Consider the following 16,206-nt stretch of genomic DNA (forward strand, 5'->3'; position numbering starts at 1 on the left):
CAAGGGAGTTACTGGCTTATTTATAAATGGTCCACTAAATAATAGCTGGTTGTTGCTGATAGGAAGGTATGTTGGGGGAGCAGAGCGGAGGGTGTGCATTACACACACACAAATAGCTTTTCTGTTGGATTGGCTGGCTTTGCTTCTTGGCATCTGACATCTCTAGGCTTGGAACTGGGCCCCTAGAGGCATCGTGTTTTGCAGACAGCTCACTCAGTCCTTTTGCTGCCTGCTTATTCTTCCCCATTCTTTCTCTCTCTCCACCCACCACTGCATCAGGACTGTGGAGGTAAGGACTGGCGCTGTAGCTTTTTCTCTGGGATTCTTCATGTATGTGTGTGTGTGTAGTATGGTGCAATGGGGGCTTTTAGCAGACAACAGAAGGGGTTGGTGATGACACTCAAGTTGTGGGTTTGGAGGGCATGAAGAGACAGGCAGGCAGACATGACAGGCACGATTTGCAGTGGTGGCACCTCCTGAGGGCTGCCATCTAGCTTTGCCATTGCACGTACTTCTTTTCATGCACCAGGGGATGTACTCAGACATACTGTGTCTTCCCTGCTCAGGAAGGAGGAATATATTGTTACATGCTACCCCAAACTCTGAGCCTCCAGGGGTTCCTGTGATTATGTAGGTTTGGTTTCCTTGGAATGAAAGTAAGCAGAGACTGTGGTGTCTTTTGGGTGTATTGTATTATTTAGTCAGATATACAACCTGAGCATTTGATAGAGGGGCTCACAGCATTAGCACCCCAACAGATCTTACTTCTCTATTAGCTGCAGCTTTGGATCCAGCATGGAGCAAGCATATCTCAGTGTCTCCAGCTTCCAGCTCAGCTCTCACACACTACACTGGCCCTTGTTCTCTTACCTAGCAGATAAGTGAGGGGCATGGAGGAGGAGGACACCATCACCTGGTTGTAGTTCTTGCAACCCAGCTCATTCTTTTGGGAAGTTGACGAGGACATACTTAGTGGCCAACTAAGGTCCATCTTTTGGTGTGCAATTCTGCATAACATAGACCAGAATACTTTTGAATAAATATGAATGGAACTAGATGGATTTTTGAGGTGCATTTAACAGTTGAGCAGCTGTTCTCGGAAAAGGGTCAAACATATTCTGCTTAAATCAGTGGCTCCCAAATTTGATGATACTGCCCCCTGGGGGTGGGTGGGATTAGTTAGAGAGGTGCTAAGAGGCAAGGGGGTGGCAGGAGGTCAAAGGCAAGCCTTCCTGAGCATGTTAATCACTTGTTTATGATTGACACGCTAGAGTCTGAAACAAAGCACCTTTCTCACTTTATATTTAAAGTTTAACTGCTCTTATCCCTCTCAAGGGGACACGGGTGGTGCTGTAGTGTAAACCACTGAGCCTTGGGCTTGCCGATCGGAAGGTCGGTGGTTCGAATCCCCTTGACGGAGTGAGCTCCCGTTGCTCGGTCCCTGTTCCTGCCCACGTCAAAGTGCAAGTAGATAAATAGGTACCGCTCCAGTAGGAAGGTAAATGGCTTTCCATGCGCTGCTCTGGTTTCACCAGAAGTGGCTTAGTCATGCTGGCCACATGACCCGGAAAAACTGTCTGTGGACAAACGTCGGCTCCCTCAGCCAGTAAAAGCGAGATGAGCGCTGCAACCCCAGAGTCATTCACGACTGGACTTAACTGTCAGGGGTCCTTTACCTTTATCCCTCAGGTTATGTATTTTGGTCCTGTTTGTATTTTTTTTAATTCTAAGTTTTCACAACTGTTGGTAATGCTTATTGATTTTCCTATACATTAATTAGGGGAAGGTTTGTGCATGTTTGGTAAGTGTGGGTAGGTAGATTTTCCTTATATTTTCCTGAGAAATATTTTTCATGCAATATTTTTCTAAGTATATTCCTTTTTTTATATGCCACAACAGCAGCAAGAATACTCATCACAAAGTATTGGAAGACACAAGAGCTACCCACACTTTTTTTAGCTGAAATATTAGATCAGAACATTATTTGTGTGCATCAGTGACACGCATTCATACCTACAAATTAGTTTTTTTGCGGGGAACATAGCTATAGATTGAATTTTGATTAAAAGTGTGATTAAATATGAATTTTATTGCACTATTTTCTTCTTCAGTAGATCATGCAAACTGTTCTTCTGAAATTCTTTTTATGAGTTTATGGAGGCATGGGGCAGTGGCCCAAAAAAGTTTGGCAACTACTAGCCTAAGTAGTTTCTGTTAAATTGTGCCAGGCTGGTCTCTGATAGTGCATTGCTACACAATATTAGTGGATACATTTTGGTTTTTCTCTAACCTGTACAGGAGCAGCCCCTAGATCACCAGCAACAACTAGCAGAACTCTCTCTCTCTCTCTCTCTCTCTCTCTCTGTGTGTGTGTGTGTGTGTGTGTGTGTGTGTGTTTGCAAAGTTCTCTCAGGGCCACCAAGAGGTGTGGAAGCCAATATAAATTGCCAGGGCCCTACAGTCTGGAAGTGAACTCAACTACCGTATTTTTCGCTCTATAAGACGCACCAGACCACAAGACGCACCTAGTTTTTGGAGGAGGAAAGCAAGAAAAAAAATATTCTGAATCTCAGAAGCCAGAACAGCAAGAGGGATCGCTGCGCAGTGAAAGCAGCGATCGCTCTTGTTGTTCTGTCTCCTGGGATAGCTGCACAGCCTGCATTCACTCCATAAGACACACACACATTTCCCCTTACTTTTTTTTTTTTATATAAATATTTATTGGGGTTTACAATAGAAATAAACATAATAAACAGTGTAACATATATCTTAACATAATTTCACATTTTCTTTGGACTTCCTCACATCTCCCGCTCCCACTTTCATCGTTATAACATTTTGTCAGCAATTTATTATCTTATTTGCATTCTTATTTCCCATCTGTATATTTATAATCTTATAATTCTCAAAAAAGTTCATATTTTCTCAATTTCACTTATTATCTTAAATCATCTAGTTTAGTGGTGCTCAATTATTTGTGATCTAGCATCCTGCTTAGCATTCACTCAAATTACAATGTTTTTGTAAATAGTTCTTAAATTTCTTCCAATCCTCCTCCATCCTCTCTTCTCCCAGGTCACGAATTCTGCCAGTCATCTCAGCTAGTTCCATATAGTCTATCAGTTGCATCTGCCATTCTTCCAGTGTGGGTAGATCTTGAGTTTTCCAGTACTTTGCGAGAAGTATCCTTGCTGCTGTTGTTGCATACATAAAAAATGTCCAGTCCTTCTTTACCACCCCTTGGCCGACAATACCCAAAAGAAAGGCCTCTGGTTTCTTAGTGAAGGTATACTTAAATACCTTTTTCAGTTCATTATAAATCATTTCCCAGAACGCCTTCACTTTAGGGCAAGTCCACCAGAGGTGGAAGAATGTTCCTTCGCTCTCTTTACATTTCCAACACTTATTATCAGACAGGTGGTAAATTTTTGCAAGTTTGACTGGGGTCATATACCATCTATATATCATTTTCATTACATTTTCTTTCAAAGCATTGCATGCAGTAAATTTCAATCCAGTACTCCACAACCTTTCCCAGTCCTCAAACATAATATTGTACCCAATGTCCTGTGCCCACCTTATCATAGCCGATTTGACCATTTCATCTTGTGTATTCCATTTTAACAGCAAGTTATACATCCTTGAAAGTACCTTAGTCTTTGGTTCTAACAATTCTGTTTCTAGTTTCGATTTCTCCACCTGGAACCCTAATTTCTTGTCATTTTTAAAAACTTCTTTAATCTGAGCGTAATGTAACCAGTCTCGCACTTTATCCTTCATTTTCTCCAAACTCTGCAATTTCCAATTGTCTCCATCTTTTTCTAGTATTTCCCAATATTTAGGCCATTTAGCCTCCATATTGGGTCTTTTTCGGGCCTTAGCTTCCAAAGGTGAAAGCCACCTTGGAGTTTTATTTTCCAGCAAGTCTTTATATTTTGTCCAGACATTAAACAGTGATTTTCTGACAATATGGTTCTTAAAGGCCTTATTTGCTTTAACCTTGTCATACCATAAATATGCATGCCATCCAAAAGCATTGTTAAACCCTTCCAAATCCAACACGTCAGTGTCTTCAAGAAGTAGCCAGTCTTTTAGCCAGCAGAACGCTGCGGCCTCATAATACAACTTTAGATCTGGCAGGGCAAAGCCCCCTCTTTCTTTCGCATCAGTTAATATCTTAAACTTAATTCTGGGCTTTTTGCCCTGCCAGACAAACTTAGAAATATCTCTCTGCCACTTCTGAAAGCACTCCGTCTTGTCCAAAACCTGAAGTGTTTGAAACAAAAACAACATCTTTGGCAATACATTCATCTTGATAGCAGCAATTCGGCCTAACAAAGAAAGTTTCAATTTTAACCAACTGTCTAAGTCTCTCTTAATTTCTGCCCAGCATTTTTCATAATTATCCTTAAATAGACTTAGATTTTTTGCTGTTATGTTTACCCCTAGGTATTTTACTTTTTTAACCACATTAAGTTCTGTCTCTTTCTGAAACCGTTCTGACTCTGTATCTGTCAAATTTCCCCCCAAAACCTTAGTTTTCTGTTTATTTAATTTAAATCCAGCCACCCGACCAAAATCATTAATCAGTTGTAATACTCTTTTCGTACTAGACTCTGGCTCCTGCAGGGTCAAAACCAGGTCATCTGCAAAAGCTTTTAATTTATATTGTTTCTGTCCGACCTGAATTCCTTCCACCAACCGGTCCCCTCTAATCATATTCAATAGCACTTCCAGAACCGAAATGAATAACAAAGGGGAGATAGGGCAACCTTGTCGTGTTCCTTTTTCAATTTTAAACTCTTCTGTAACCACATTATTAACTATCAGTTTAGCTTTCTGCTCTGAATATATCGCCTCAATCCCATTCTCAAAACCCCGTCCCACTCCCATCTCTTTTAAGTTTCCCATCATAAATTTCCAGGAGATGTTGTCAAAGGCCTTCTCCGCGTCTATAAAGATTAAAACTGCTTTTGTGTTTATATCTGTTTGCAAAAGTTCCAAAATGTCAATAATGTTCCTTGTATTAGCAAACAAATGTCTACCTGGGAGAAAGCCTGCCTGGTCCTTATGGATTACTTCATTTAAAACTTTTTTAAGTCTACTTGCCAAAATGTCTGCAAATATTTTGTAATCCACATTTAAAAGGGAGATGGGACGGTAGTTCTTAAGTTGTGTCTTTTCAGCTTCCGTCTTTGGTATTAATGTGATAAACGCTTCCTTCCACGACTCCGGTGCCCTCTTCCCCTCCAAAATTTCATTGCTGACCTCCATCAAAGGTTGTATCAAGTAGTCTTTTAATGTCTTATAGTACTTGGAGGTCAGCCCATCTGGCCCTGGAGATTTGCCCAGTTGCATGTTCTGAATGGCTTGTTCAATCTCCTGTCGTGTTACTTTGGAATTCAGGATTGTCCTATTTTCTTGTGACAGTTTGGATAGTCCGTTTTTTGCCAAAAATTGTTTAATCTCAACCTCGTCTTGCGGCCCTTGGGTGTATAATTTTTTGAAGTATCTCTGGAAACACTTTCTAATGTCCACAGGATTCTGAATGTTTTTTCCTTCAACCTCTAAGTTTGTAACCATATTTAATCTTTGTCTTCTCTTCAACTGCCAAGCTAGCAGTTTTCCACATTTATTCGCCAACTCAAACGTTTTTTGTTTCATTAATTTAACCTTCCATTCTATTTCCTGATTTATCAATTTAGAATATTGTGTTTGATAAAGTTTAATTTCTCTCAGAGTTGGCTGTGACTTCGGATTTAATCTTAACTTCTTCTCTAATTCTTTTATTTTATCCAGGATCTTATCTTTTTTCTCATTTTGTGTCCTTTTCTTTACGGCATTCTGTTGTATCAAGAATCCCCTCATTACAGCTTTACTTGCGTCCCAGACGATTCTTTTTTCCACCGTAGTATTCATATTTATCTCAAAGTAGTCCTTCAAAACTTTTTGGGCCTTCTTGGTAATTTCCTGATCTCTGAACAAATTGTCATTCATCTTCCATCTAAAGGATCCGGTTGGTAGTAGTGTCATATCCATCTTTACTGCATTATGGTCGGAGCAGGTCTTTGGGCAGATTTCCACTTTTCTGGCCTTAGGTGCCAGGCCTCTAGATATCCATATTTGGTCGATTCTTGTCCAGGTCAGTTGGGCTTCAGAAAAGAATGTTCCCTCTCTTCCTAGTGGGTTCTTTGTCCAGGAAACACATGTGACAAGGCTCCACAGAAAAGTGTTAATAAATAAAAGATTGGGCCAGGAATTTATATCTTCGGACAAAGTCAAGAAGAGAGGTGTGGTGATATATGCGAAAGAGAGCCTGTCACCCAAATTCTTATTTAAAGACGAACATGGAAGAATTTTGGCAATTGAGATACAACACCAAGGAGAGAAATTGTTGATATTAGGAATCTATGCACCTAACGAAGGGAAATCGGAATTTTACAAGAAGCTGCATGAGACTATGCTGGATTATCTGGACTACAACAACATCATAATGATGGGAGATATGAATGGGGTCGTATCAACTAACATGGACAAGTCACAAAGTCAAAATGTCACAAAAGACGGCAGACTACCTAAAACTTTTTTTGAAATGACAGACAATATGGACCACATTTCCCCTTACTTTTTAGGAGGGAAAACGTGAGTCTTATAGAGCCAAAAATATGGTATCTTGCATATGTTTTTGTCTTCCTTGATAGTATCATTGTTGTTGTTGTTTTTAATATCCATTGTAAAACTGGTGAATTTCAAAGAAAATAATAATGATATACAGCATTTTGCCAGTTATTGGCCAATAGAGACTTTTAACGGACTACTGAATTTCCTCGTGCAAAAACAGCTTTCAGACTCTCTGCCTTGCTCAGGAAGAAGGTCCTCTCTGCACGCCAGGTCTGCGATGCTCCCAGGAGATATTGTGAGATCTCAAGGATCCATCCAAGTTCCCATGAGATCTCATAGGCCTTGGTTCCCATTTAACTTTTATTGTTCTTGTTGTTACTGTTTTCAAGCATGAAGTTATAAGAAAAAACTGCTCCTTTTCCTTCATGGGGTACCCAAGAGCCATATAGAGTCCTTATGTAGGTTCTCTATCAGTAGGAGAAAATAACTTCCGGGTTAGTGCCATCGGCGAATGGCGGAGTTCCTCCGACTGGAGGAACTGGCTCCGTGGAAACTGGGTCTTTCTGCCGCGGCGAAGGTGGGGACCCGCTAGAAATCCCAGGTGGAGGAAGCCTGGGAACGTGGGGTTCGGCAGGGCACCAGGAGCACCCCCCCTACTCACGGGGAACCCCTTTTTGGGATTCCGGAGTGAAGTGGGGTGAGCAGCGCGGTGCTGCGAACTGACTGCTACTTTCACGGAGTGAAGCTGCACAGCCATCGCCGGAGAGCGCTGACTTTTTCCTGTGGACAATTGGATTTAAAACAAGTACCCGTGAGTAGAAACGGAAAATTGGATCAATAAATATCTTAATTTGACATCGAAGCGGAAAGGTTCAAAACAGGAAGTCCGCCTTCCGCTTTTTGTATATAGACTGAAGCAAAAACCTTGTAAGCTAAAGCCTGGAAAGTCGTTAAAAAAGCCTAAATTTCCTTCATTTATAACTACTGAAACCCCCTTGGAAGCAGGAGAAAAGGCTTTGTGTAACGCCTGTAGGAGAGGGAGTGAAGAAAGATAAGTTTCCACCATCTCTAACCTGGGAACGGGGTGTCAGAGACAGAAATTGTTGGAGAGGTTCATTGACTGTGAATGGAATACTTTGACAGATAGCTGAAGAAGAGAAATAAACTGATTCCAATGTTGCCTTTTGCATTCTAAAGAAACAAAATATCTGAAAAATGAAAGTAATTTTCCTTTGTTGGACTTGCCTTAAAAAGATGGATACAAATAGAAATTGTCTCCTCTAGAGGGAGCCTGCTAAATTGTTGCTGCAGTCTACTTGAGGATTCCACAGCTGTGAGATTAAGATCGTGGGATTAGTCCTTTTGACCTTGACTAAATATGAGCTGGAAGGAAGTTTTGGTGCTTGCTTTATGCAAGACAAGTGCTTTGTTGGAACAGATGCATGAGAAGATGGATTTGCTGAATGAGAAAATGGATTTGATGACTGTTGTGGCCAATAACTGTGGACAAATAGTGAATAGTGATACAGAAACCATCCAGGGTCCAACTCAGGAACCTGTATTGATTGGGCAAGTGCAGAAGATAATGGAGGAGGCTGCGGTTGCACCTCAAATAATACAAATGGAGAGGCCCAAGGCCCTACAGGAGCATAAGCCGCTGTTTTTGAAGATTGAAGTTGGAGTGGGCCAGGGGGAGTCTGGAGCTGAGGAGGCTTTTAACTTTGGAGAGACTTCGAAATATGCTCGTAAATATTTTTTGGATTATATTGATGACTGCGGGGAGTGGGACTGTGGGGAATGGGCTGGTTTGATGAAGGGAGACGGAGATAACTTTGGGTTGGAACCCCCCAGAGACCTACTCCTCAATGAGAAAGGAAAGAAATTAAGAAAGAGACCAACAAAAGACAAGGAAAAGTGCAAGTATAAACAAGAAGAAGAAGATCTGCAGAAGAGACATGGAAGAGACTTAAGGGCCTCGGACATAAGACTTCCAGGTTGATGGACTAGATGGAATGGACAGTAAGGACTGACACGACCCGAGACAAGGAAGAAGAGACGTTGGATGAAGATTGGAAGAAAATTTATAAAGAAATTTTTTTATTTAGGGAATTAGCCTAAAATTAATGAATATTAGGGGAAATGTTGGAATGAAACTATATGACTCTAGCAGAAATGTTATCAGGAGTTATGTATAACTGAGTATTAAGTTTTAAGCTTTAAGGTATTTTATGGTAAGATAAGGTTAAATAAATTAAGGTAATTTGAATAACAGAATATGGGGAAAGATGGAAAGGATCTGTCGAGTTAATTAATAGGTTAAATTGTTAAGATAAATTATTTAATAAAAATTGAGAAAGATGGAAAGAATTTGCTGAAATAACTAACTAAACTAGAATACAAAAAGGGAGGTGTGAGGAGGTCAACGAAACAAGCAAATGGAAGTTAAAGATATGTAATATGGGATTTGTGTCTTTTTCCCCTTTTTTTTTTCTGTATTGTTGTATTGGTTTTTATGTTTTGCGTTTTTTCTTCTTTTTATGTATTGTAGTGTTGTTCTTTATTATTTTTTTTCTGTAACTTTGAAATTATTAATAAATATTATTTAAAAAAAAATATCAGTAGGAGAAAGTAACAGAGGCCAACCAGAGAATATTGAGAAGCAAAGCAGCTAGCAAGCCTGATCTTTATTAAACTGTTGCAACAGGGTCCTCACACACACATCCCACGCAGGAGGGAGGAGGAACCCAGAACAATAGTGAGCAAGCCCTTATACAGTGGTACCTCAGGTTACAAACACTTCAGGTTACAAACTCTGCTAACCCAGTAGTAGTACCTCAGGTTGAGAAGTTTGTCCCTGGATGAGAACGGAAATCATACAGCAGCAGCATGGTAGCAGCGGGAGGCTCCATTAGTGAAAGCACACCTCAGGTTAAGAACGGTTTCAGTTAAGAACGGACCTCTGCAATGAATGAAGTTCGTAATGTGAGGTACCACTTGCGACTTTTGAAAATGCCACCCTTTCCTGTCTGGTAGGAACCCTGTTAATGGGTTTCCCTGGACAGCCTGGCCTTTCTTTTGTGATGATACTTAATTCCTGATTTCAGGTCACAGGCTCTCCCTATTCATACCCAAATGTGCCCTGAAGGCAGGATTTGTGGGCACATGTGCTAAATCCTGTCTGTGGTGCCTATCCCTTTACCCCAAATGATGAGACAAGACACCAGAATATGGGTTCAAATTGGCCACAACTTTATTGAGCTTCAGAAGTGGGAAACTTGGCACAGGCCTTGGCAGGTAACCCTCTCAGCCCGCCTGGCTGAGGATATGCAGGCAGATGAGGTCCAGTGAGAGGGGATTGCAAAGCGCAAACTTACACAGCATGCCCTTCCACCGACCTCGTCCTGGGAGTTTGACCTACATGCCGCCGCTCTAGGGCCAGGGACTCCTGGTTTTTGCCCTTTAACGGGCCCTGCGAGCACTGCTGCATGGGGAGGGAGCATGAATGCACCCCCACCCAACTTGATGTTAGACTAAAAGATACCCTTCCAAGGCCTAAAAGTTGTGACGAAATGCCACGGAGAAGGCAAAACCTGCCAATGCATGGAAAATTCCTTCCTGGTTCTGAATACAGCAACCTTCTTACAACCGCAGCAGCGCCCACTGACCTGGAACGCATAATATTAGCCTGTAAGGAAAAGAATCATTAACTTGAAGACCGCTGATCTAGGATGAATATCGAGGCAAGAAATTATTAATTTGAGGGAGGGTGGGTGGGTGATCCTGGAAGGAAGAACAGCAAAAGCGGCTTGGACAACGGGGTCAGCCTCTTTTCTTTGGCCTTAGGCCACCCCTGGCCGGCCATCCCTTGTCCTCCCTGGCCAAGGGTAGGTCAAAGGCGAGCAGCTGGCGGCGGGGGAGTCATGCCCCGCCCCGCCGCCACAAAGAACAGCAGGCCACCCCTGCGGTCTAGCCGGGGCCCGTGCCACCCGCTCAGGCCAGTGGATGGCGGCAGCAGAGAGCCATGCCCCCCCCCCCCGCTGCAAAAAACCAAGCAGGCTACCCCTGCGGCCCAGCCGGATGGCAGCAGCGGGGGAGCCTTGCGCCCCCTCCCCAGCGCCGCCACAAAATAAAGGCCGCCACATGGATTAAAACAAACTGGGATGCCCACCCTCCCTTGGGGCTGGCGGAGCGCCCCCTCCTGCGGTGAACGGCGGCAGATGGGCCCAAGCGCCAACCCACGCCACCACTGGACAAAAAGCTGAAAACCGAGAACGAAGAAAGAAAGAAAGAAAGAAAGAAAGAAAGAAAGAAAGAAAGAAAGCTGCAAAATGTGGCCTAGCCTGGCGGAGGGGCCAAGCCCCCCCCCCCCCCCAGTCCAGGCAAAATGCTTACCTCAGTCCGGCCATCTTGACACGCTCCTGATGATCTTGATCCTGGAAGGAAGAACAGCGAAAGAGGCTTGGACAACGGGGTCAGCTTCTTTTCTTTGGCCTTAGGCCCACCCCCAGCCGGCTGGCCATTGTCCTCCCTGTCTGAGGGTGGGTCAAGGGCTGGCCCAGGTGAGCCCTGCCCGGTGGGCTTTTCCCATTTCTATCCAAATATTTGAGGTCACTGAAAGAGTCAAAATGGCTTTAGGATGTTTTCCTGTACTGTTTCAGACATGTGATTTATATATTTATGTATGCGTTTGCCTGGTACATTTATGAACATTTATTTTATATCTTAGACCTTATAATTCTCATAACAATGACAAATACAACATGCATTTAACTTGCATTCAGCTTGCAGGATTTCAGCTTGTCTCGCTTCACCTTCATGTGGCTGGAACCGTGCAAATTAAACATCTATAAGATGCATTCGTGCTGTAAAGATATTTAGCTGGTCCACCCTTTGCTGAGGAGCCACCTCAACCCCCCCCCCCCCACAAGGGCAAGAACCCTGAATTCTCTGGTAAGTTATTGTATTGTTATGAGTTTGCACAGTACGAGATATTCTAAATTCCTGGGTCCAATAAGTTAGAATTAATTGGTTTGGGGAGTTAAACTATGCCAAGCACTGAACACCTGGGTTCAATGCATACATTAAAAATGCAAGCCAGGCCAGCCTGGTAACCTCTTGCTGAGTGTGGGTAGTAGGGGAACAAAGCCTGAGAAACGGGCAGGGAGATGGGTGATTAACAAAGCAATTACTTTGTGCTGGACAGCAGAGGGGTGTGAGACCCTCCTCCCTCAAAATAAGTAAGTAGCAGGAGTCACAAGGCCAGAGTTTTTAGAGTGGCAGTGATGTGCAAGCAAAACTGTGACAGGCTATAAAAGGAGACCGAGAGCATGGCAGATTTCCATTTTGGATCTAAGGCTGGTGTGCCTAGAGAGATGTAGCAGATCCCACCACTATATACCAGTTGTGGCAGATCCAAATTATGTACACACCCTATAATAATGGGTTATCTTTTGGGTTTTGTGTAAGGGAAATCTTAGATACTTGGAGACTCAGGTAAAAGTTGAACAAATAAGAAACATTTATTTTACAGAATGAAGTGGATAAAACAAAGGATAGCTTTGTATGGTTTTATGATTTTTCTATTTCAACTTATGCCAATAAAGGTTGGTAGAAACTAGAAACAAAGGATATTCAGGAGATAATGGTCATTCAGGAAACAGCAAACCTATTAACAATTATACTAAATCTAATGGATGTTTCAGGCTTCTAATCAAGCACAGATTCTGTTAAAACTTCAGATGATTATGTTCAGTTATTACACTTCAGGTAGATGTTACAGGTTCCTAGACTAGATGGTAAATGCTCCACTTATTTCATGTTATTTCACTTCAGTTCTTAACTCAGTGGTTGCATAGGTGTTACCGCTTAATACTTTGGTTCTTCAACAAGATGGTGCTTTCTGTCAGTTACCCAACCATTTGCCCATCCCACTCCTGAGGTACTCCAAATGGTACAGCAGCTCCAGGGGATCACCATGCCCCTTTTAAACTGTTTTGGGAATCTTCTCTTTTTAGATCTCTCCCCTCCTGACTGGAATGAGACCCAAGTACATTGTATCCACACAGCTTCTACTTCTCCTGGCTCAAACTCGGCCTTCCCGGTTAACTTCTGGCCTGATACTCTCACAGAACATGCTACACACTGCCCTTCACGCCAAGCTCCTTTCTCTAGCTTTAGATATTTTCCTCAGAGTGGATGTTTCTACCCAGGACAAACTCTCTCTCCCCTAGACCAACACCCTTTCTTCCTCTCAAACTAAACCCTGTATCTGAAAACTCCCTCAGAAACGGCTCCTTTTATTTTCCCTCCCAAAGTGCTGGCTCCACCCCACCCCACCCCACCCCAGCCAACTGTCTTGGTAGCCAATCAGAGAGAGGCTCCAGCACTCTGGTGGAATTCTGAGGAACTGCATCACCAGACTCTGGTCTGGCTCTGCTGTACGTCACAAGGGAAGCAAGAGAACCTCTTGGGAGTATATTGCTGGGAGCCTCTCCATCGTAGATTCTGGTTGCAAATATGTGTAAACAAACCATATATCATAAAGACACCACCGTCTCCACTGTGCCTTGTTATTATTTATTATATTTATGGGTTTTCCCAGCCTCTCTGGGTGGCTTCCAACACATATAAAAATAAAATAAAACACATATAAAAATAAAAACACCAAACATTACCCTGGGTAAGGGCTTGGAACCTCTGGAATCTTGCACTGCTGCAGAGACTGGGGTGGATTGTAGCAGTATTCAAAACTGTAATTTCGTTGGCTAAACCCCTTTCTGAATCTTCCCAGGTTGTTGCAGGAAGCCAGTTGGACCACCATCAGACAGATGGAGGTCTCCGCCGGAAAGGTCATTCTGAACGTTGGAGGCATGCGCTATGAAACGTATCTTAGCACCCTGCAGGCTTTCCCAGGGACCAAACTGTGGAGCCTCACAGAGCCCCAGGCCAACACAAAACATGACCATGACCCTAGCACCCAGGAGTTCTTCTTTGATCGGAGTGGCCGGCTGTTTGGGCAGGTGCTGAACTACTACAGCACAAAGCAACTCCATTGCCCTGCAGGTGTCTGTGAATCTGCCTTTGAGGAAGAGCTGGATTTCTGGGGGCTCACAGGCACCCAGCTGGCCCCCTGTTGCTGGAGAGGGCCCCAAGAGGAGGTGCACGACACTGGGATTGTCGACGAGCAGGACAACGACCAGGGTCTCCTGATCCAGGAAGAAAGAAGGAGTGGCTGTCAGTATGCCCGGTGGCGGGCCAAATTGTGGGATCTCTTTGAAAAGCCCCATTCCTCTAAACGTGCAACGGTAAGGAATGTGCTTGATAAGTCCTAGACTTGGCTCTGTGACTTGCCAGGGGAAGGTGAAGAGAGGGGCTAAGGGGACTGGTCAAGTATTGGGAATGTAAAACCCAACTCTGCAAATTAACTTGGTGCTGTATATACCAAACTTCCTCTAAGGCAGCAATTCCTCCCACCACCACCTGGACTCCACAAACTCCGTAAACTCTAGCACCTGCCAGCCTATAACAAGCATTATTCAGAATAGCATTATATAATAAATTGTGCAGAATACGTTACACTACCAGATGCCTCTGAGAAACTTGCTATCAGGATCTGAGCACAAGTGCCCTCCCCAGAAACTAGTATTCAGAAGCATATCTGCCGCCAACTGTGGAGGCAGAGCTTAGCTATCATGGCTGCTAGCCATTGACAACCTTGTCCTCCACGATTTTGTCCAGCCCTCTTCTAAAGCCATCTGTGTTGGCCTCCTAAAGTACCGAGTTCCATATTTGCTGCTTCAAAAAGAACTTTCTTTTATTGGTGTTCATGTGGGATCTTCTATAGCCAAAGGGGCAGAATCTGATACGTGAATGTAGGAAAAGTTAACAAACGCGTGAGAGCAGATGGCACCTTTGTTATATGTCTTCCCGTGCCTAGCAAAACCCTTCCTCTTTAACCATTTGGCCTCTGAATATCTGTGGCCTCTTAGATGGGATGTTCCATTGCATTACTTTAATGTATTCTTTTAACGTGTGTTTTTTTTTAAAGCATCTATGTAGGTTTTAATTAGTTAGTTAGTTTGTGAGTTGCCTTTGGCAACAAAAAGTTACCAATAAATTTAATAAATACAGTGCGTGCATATATATAATATTTAGTTATAGTTAGTTATATAAATATAAACCAATGGGCCCATTTTCCTATGTTCACCCTTCCTTTATCTTTGCAGGGTTTGGCAGTTGTTTCTCTGCTGTTCACCATCGCCATCATCATCATCCTCTGTGAGGAGTCCAAGGGGTTCATAAAAAACATCACCCCAGACCATACTATAGAGAGCCACCACCACCATTACTACCATCACTTCTTTCCCTCTGCCTATTCCTACGAAGTGGCCCCCTACCTCCTCCACCTTGAGCTTTTCTTCATCCTCTGCTTCACGACTGAGTTCTTCGTACGGATCATGTGCTGCCCAGATTTGAAGAAATTCCTGAAGAACCCTCTGAACATCGCTGATCTCCTCTCCCTGTTCCCAGTTTACATTGAGCTGTCCTTGGCCAGACCTTCACAGGGGCCACACCCTCAGGAGTCACATCCCCTGGTCCAGTGGCTGGGTCTGTGCCGCATTATTTACATCATCAAACTCCTGAAGGTATTGAGGCTGGTGGAGACACCTCTGATGCTGAGGGTGCTGCCTTGCATGTTCAAATCCATCCTGAGAGAGATACTCATCTTCTTGTTGATTTTTGCTTCTGAAGTCCTTTTCTTTGGCACCCTCTGCTTTTATGGGGAGCTGCTGAGTACCAACTTTAAAATAGGGTTTCGTGACATTGGTGAGGCCTTCTGGTGGGCGGTCATCACTCTGACCACTGTAGGGTATGGAGATCTTGTCCCTGTCAGTGTCACCGGCCAAGTGATAGCAGCTTGCACTGCACTCTGTGGTGTGCTGACCATCGTTGTCCCAGTCCCGATCTTTCTGTTCAGTTTCAAGGGCTGTTATGATGCCGCTGTGATCAAGGAGAGGAGGAAGAGGAAAGCAATGGAAGCAGTGACGCTGTTGTCCTGAGGACTCCTGAGCATCACATCCCCAGTTTTCTGTAGGAAGAGAAAAAAAGGTTTCCAAATAGCTCCCTGGCACATCACAGAAGCTTTTCAAGAAAGCATTTTATTGAAGTAAAAAAAATAAATCTATTCAACAAAAATAATAGAAGTACAAAAAAGCAGCACAGTATATTCAGGAGAGACTTAATTGTAGGTTGGTGGGGTATTTAAGACCACCACCAGTTTCATGTTGCCCTGAGGAGAGGCAGTCCTGTGTGTCTGTATTTTTTGCACATAAGATAAAATCCCACCCAACAGCCCATGATTTTTCTGGGTCCTCCAAGCCTTTGGCAACATGTGATTTATCAGTTTTTGCAGCTAGTGATAAATTCCACTTATTTTTATACCAAAGTGAAAGTCTCAAGCTTTGCAACTTTTTCCATTTGGAGGCAATTGAGGTTCTGGCAGCTGCCAGCATCCATGTCAAAAGTCCACAAGAGCTGGTTTTTTTCTGCTGATCATCCCATAGTTGTAGGTTGTATGCTGCTTAG

At 43.3% G+C, this 16,206-nt stretch overlaps 1 protein-coding gene and 1 long non-coding RNA gene across 2 annotated transcripts; one reads left to right on the plus strand and one right to left on the minus strand.

Annotated features, from left to right (window-relative positions):
* The first annotated feature begins 81 nt into the window (after positions 1-81).
* LOC308468007 (voltage-gated potassium channel KCNC1-like) lies at positions 82-16,188 on the plus strand. The gene is made up of 4 exons (XM_080989889.1): positions 82-289; positions 11,403-11,571; positions 13,412-13,925; positions 14,847-16,188. The coding sequence occupies exons 3-4, from the start codon at positions 13,449-13,451 to the stop codon at positions 15,678-15,680; spliced, it is 1,311 nt and encodes a 436-aa protein (XP_080846015.1). The 5' UTR covers positions 82-289; positions 11,403-11,571; positions 13,412-13,448; the 3' UTR covers positions 15,681-16,188.
* On the minus strand, positions 9,272-11,118 carry LOC308468086. Its single transcript, XR_013981459.1, has 2 exons — positions 11,014-11,118; positions 9,272-10,306 (listed from the first exon to the last, which is right to left on the minus strand). It is a non-coding gene; the product is annotated as an uncharacterized lncRNA (long non-coding RNA).
* Positions 16,189-16,206: the final 18 nt, after the last annotated feature.

Source organism: Podarcis pityusensis (assembly GCF_964106645.2).
Source record: "Podarcis pityusensis genome assembly, chromosome: Z".
In the NCBI taxonomy this organism is placed as follows: Eukaryota; Metazoa; Chordata; class Lepidosauria; order Squamata; family Lacertidae; genus Podarcis; species Podarcis pityusensis.

Excerpts from the sequence above, each read along its gene's own strand:
- LOC308468007 (XM_080989889.1), top strand. The coding sequence starts at position 13,449 with ATGGAGGTCTCCGCCGGAAAGGTCATTCTGAACGTTGGAGGCATGCGC. Across the intron at positions 13,926-14,846 it reads ATTCCTCTAAACGTGCAACG|GGTTTGGCAGTTGTTTCTCT; the intron begins GTAAGGAATGTG and ends TTATCTTTGCAG.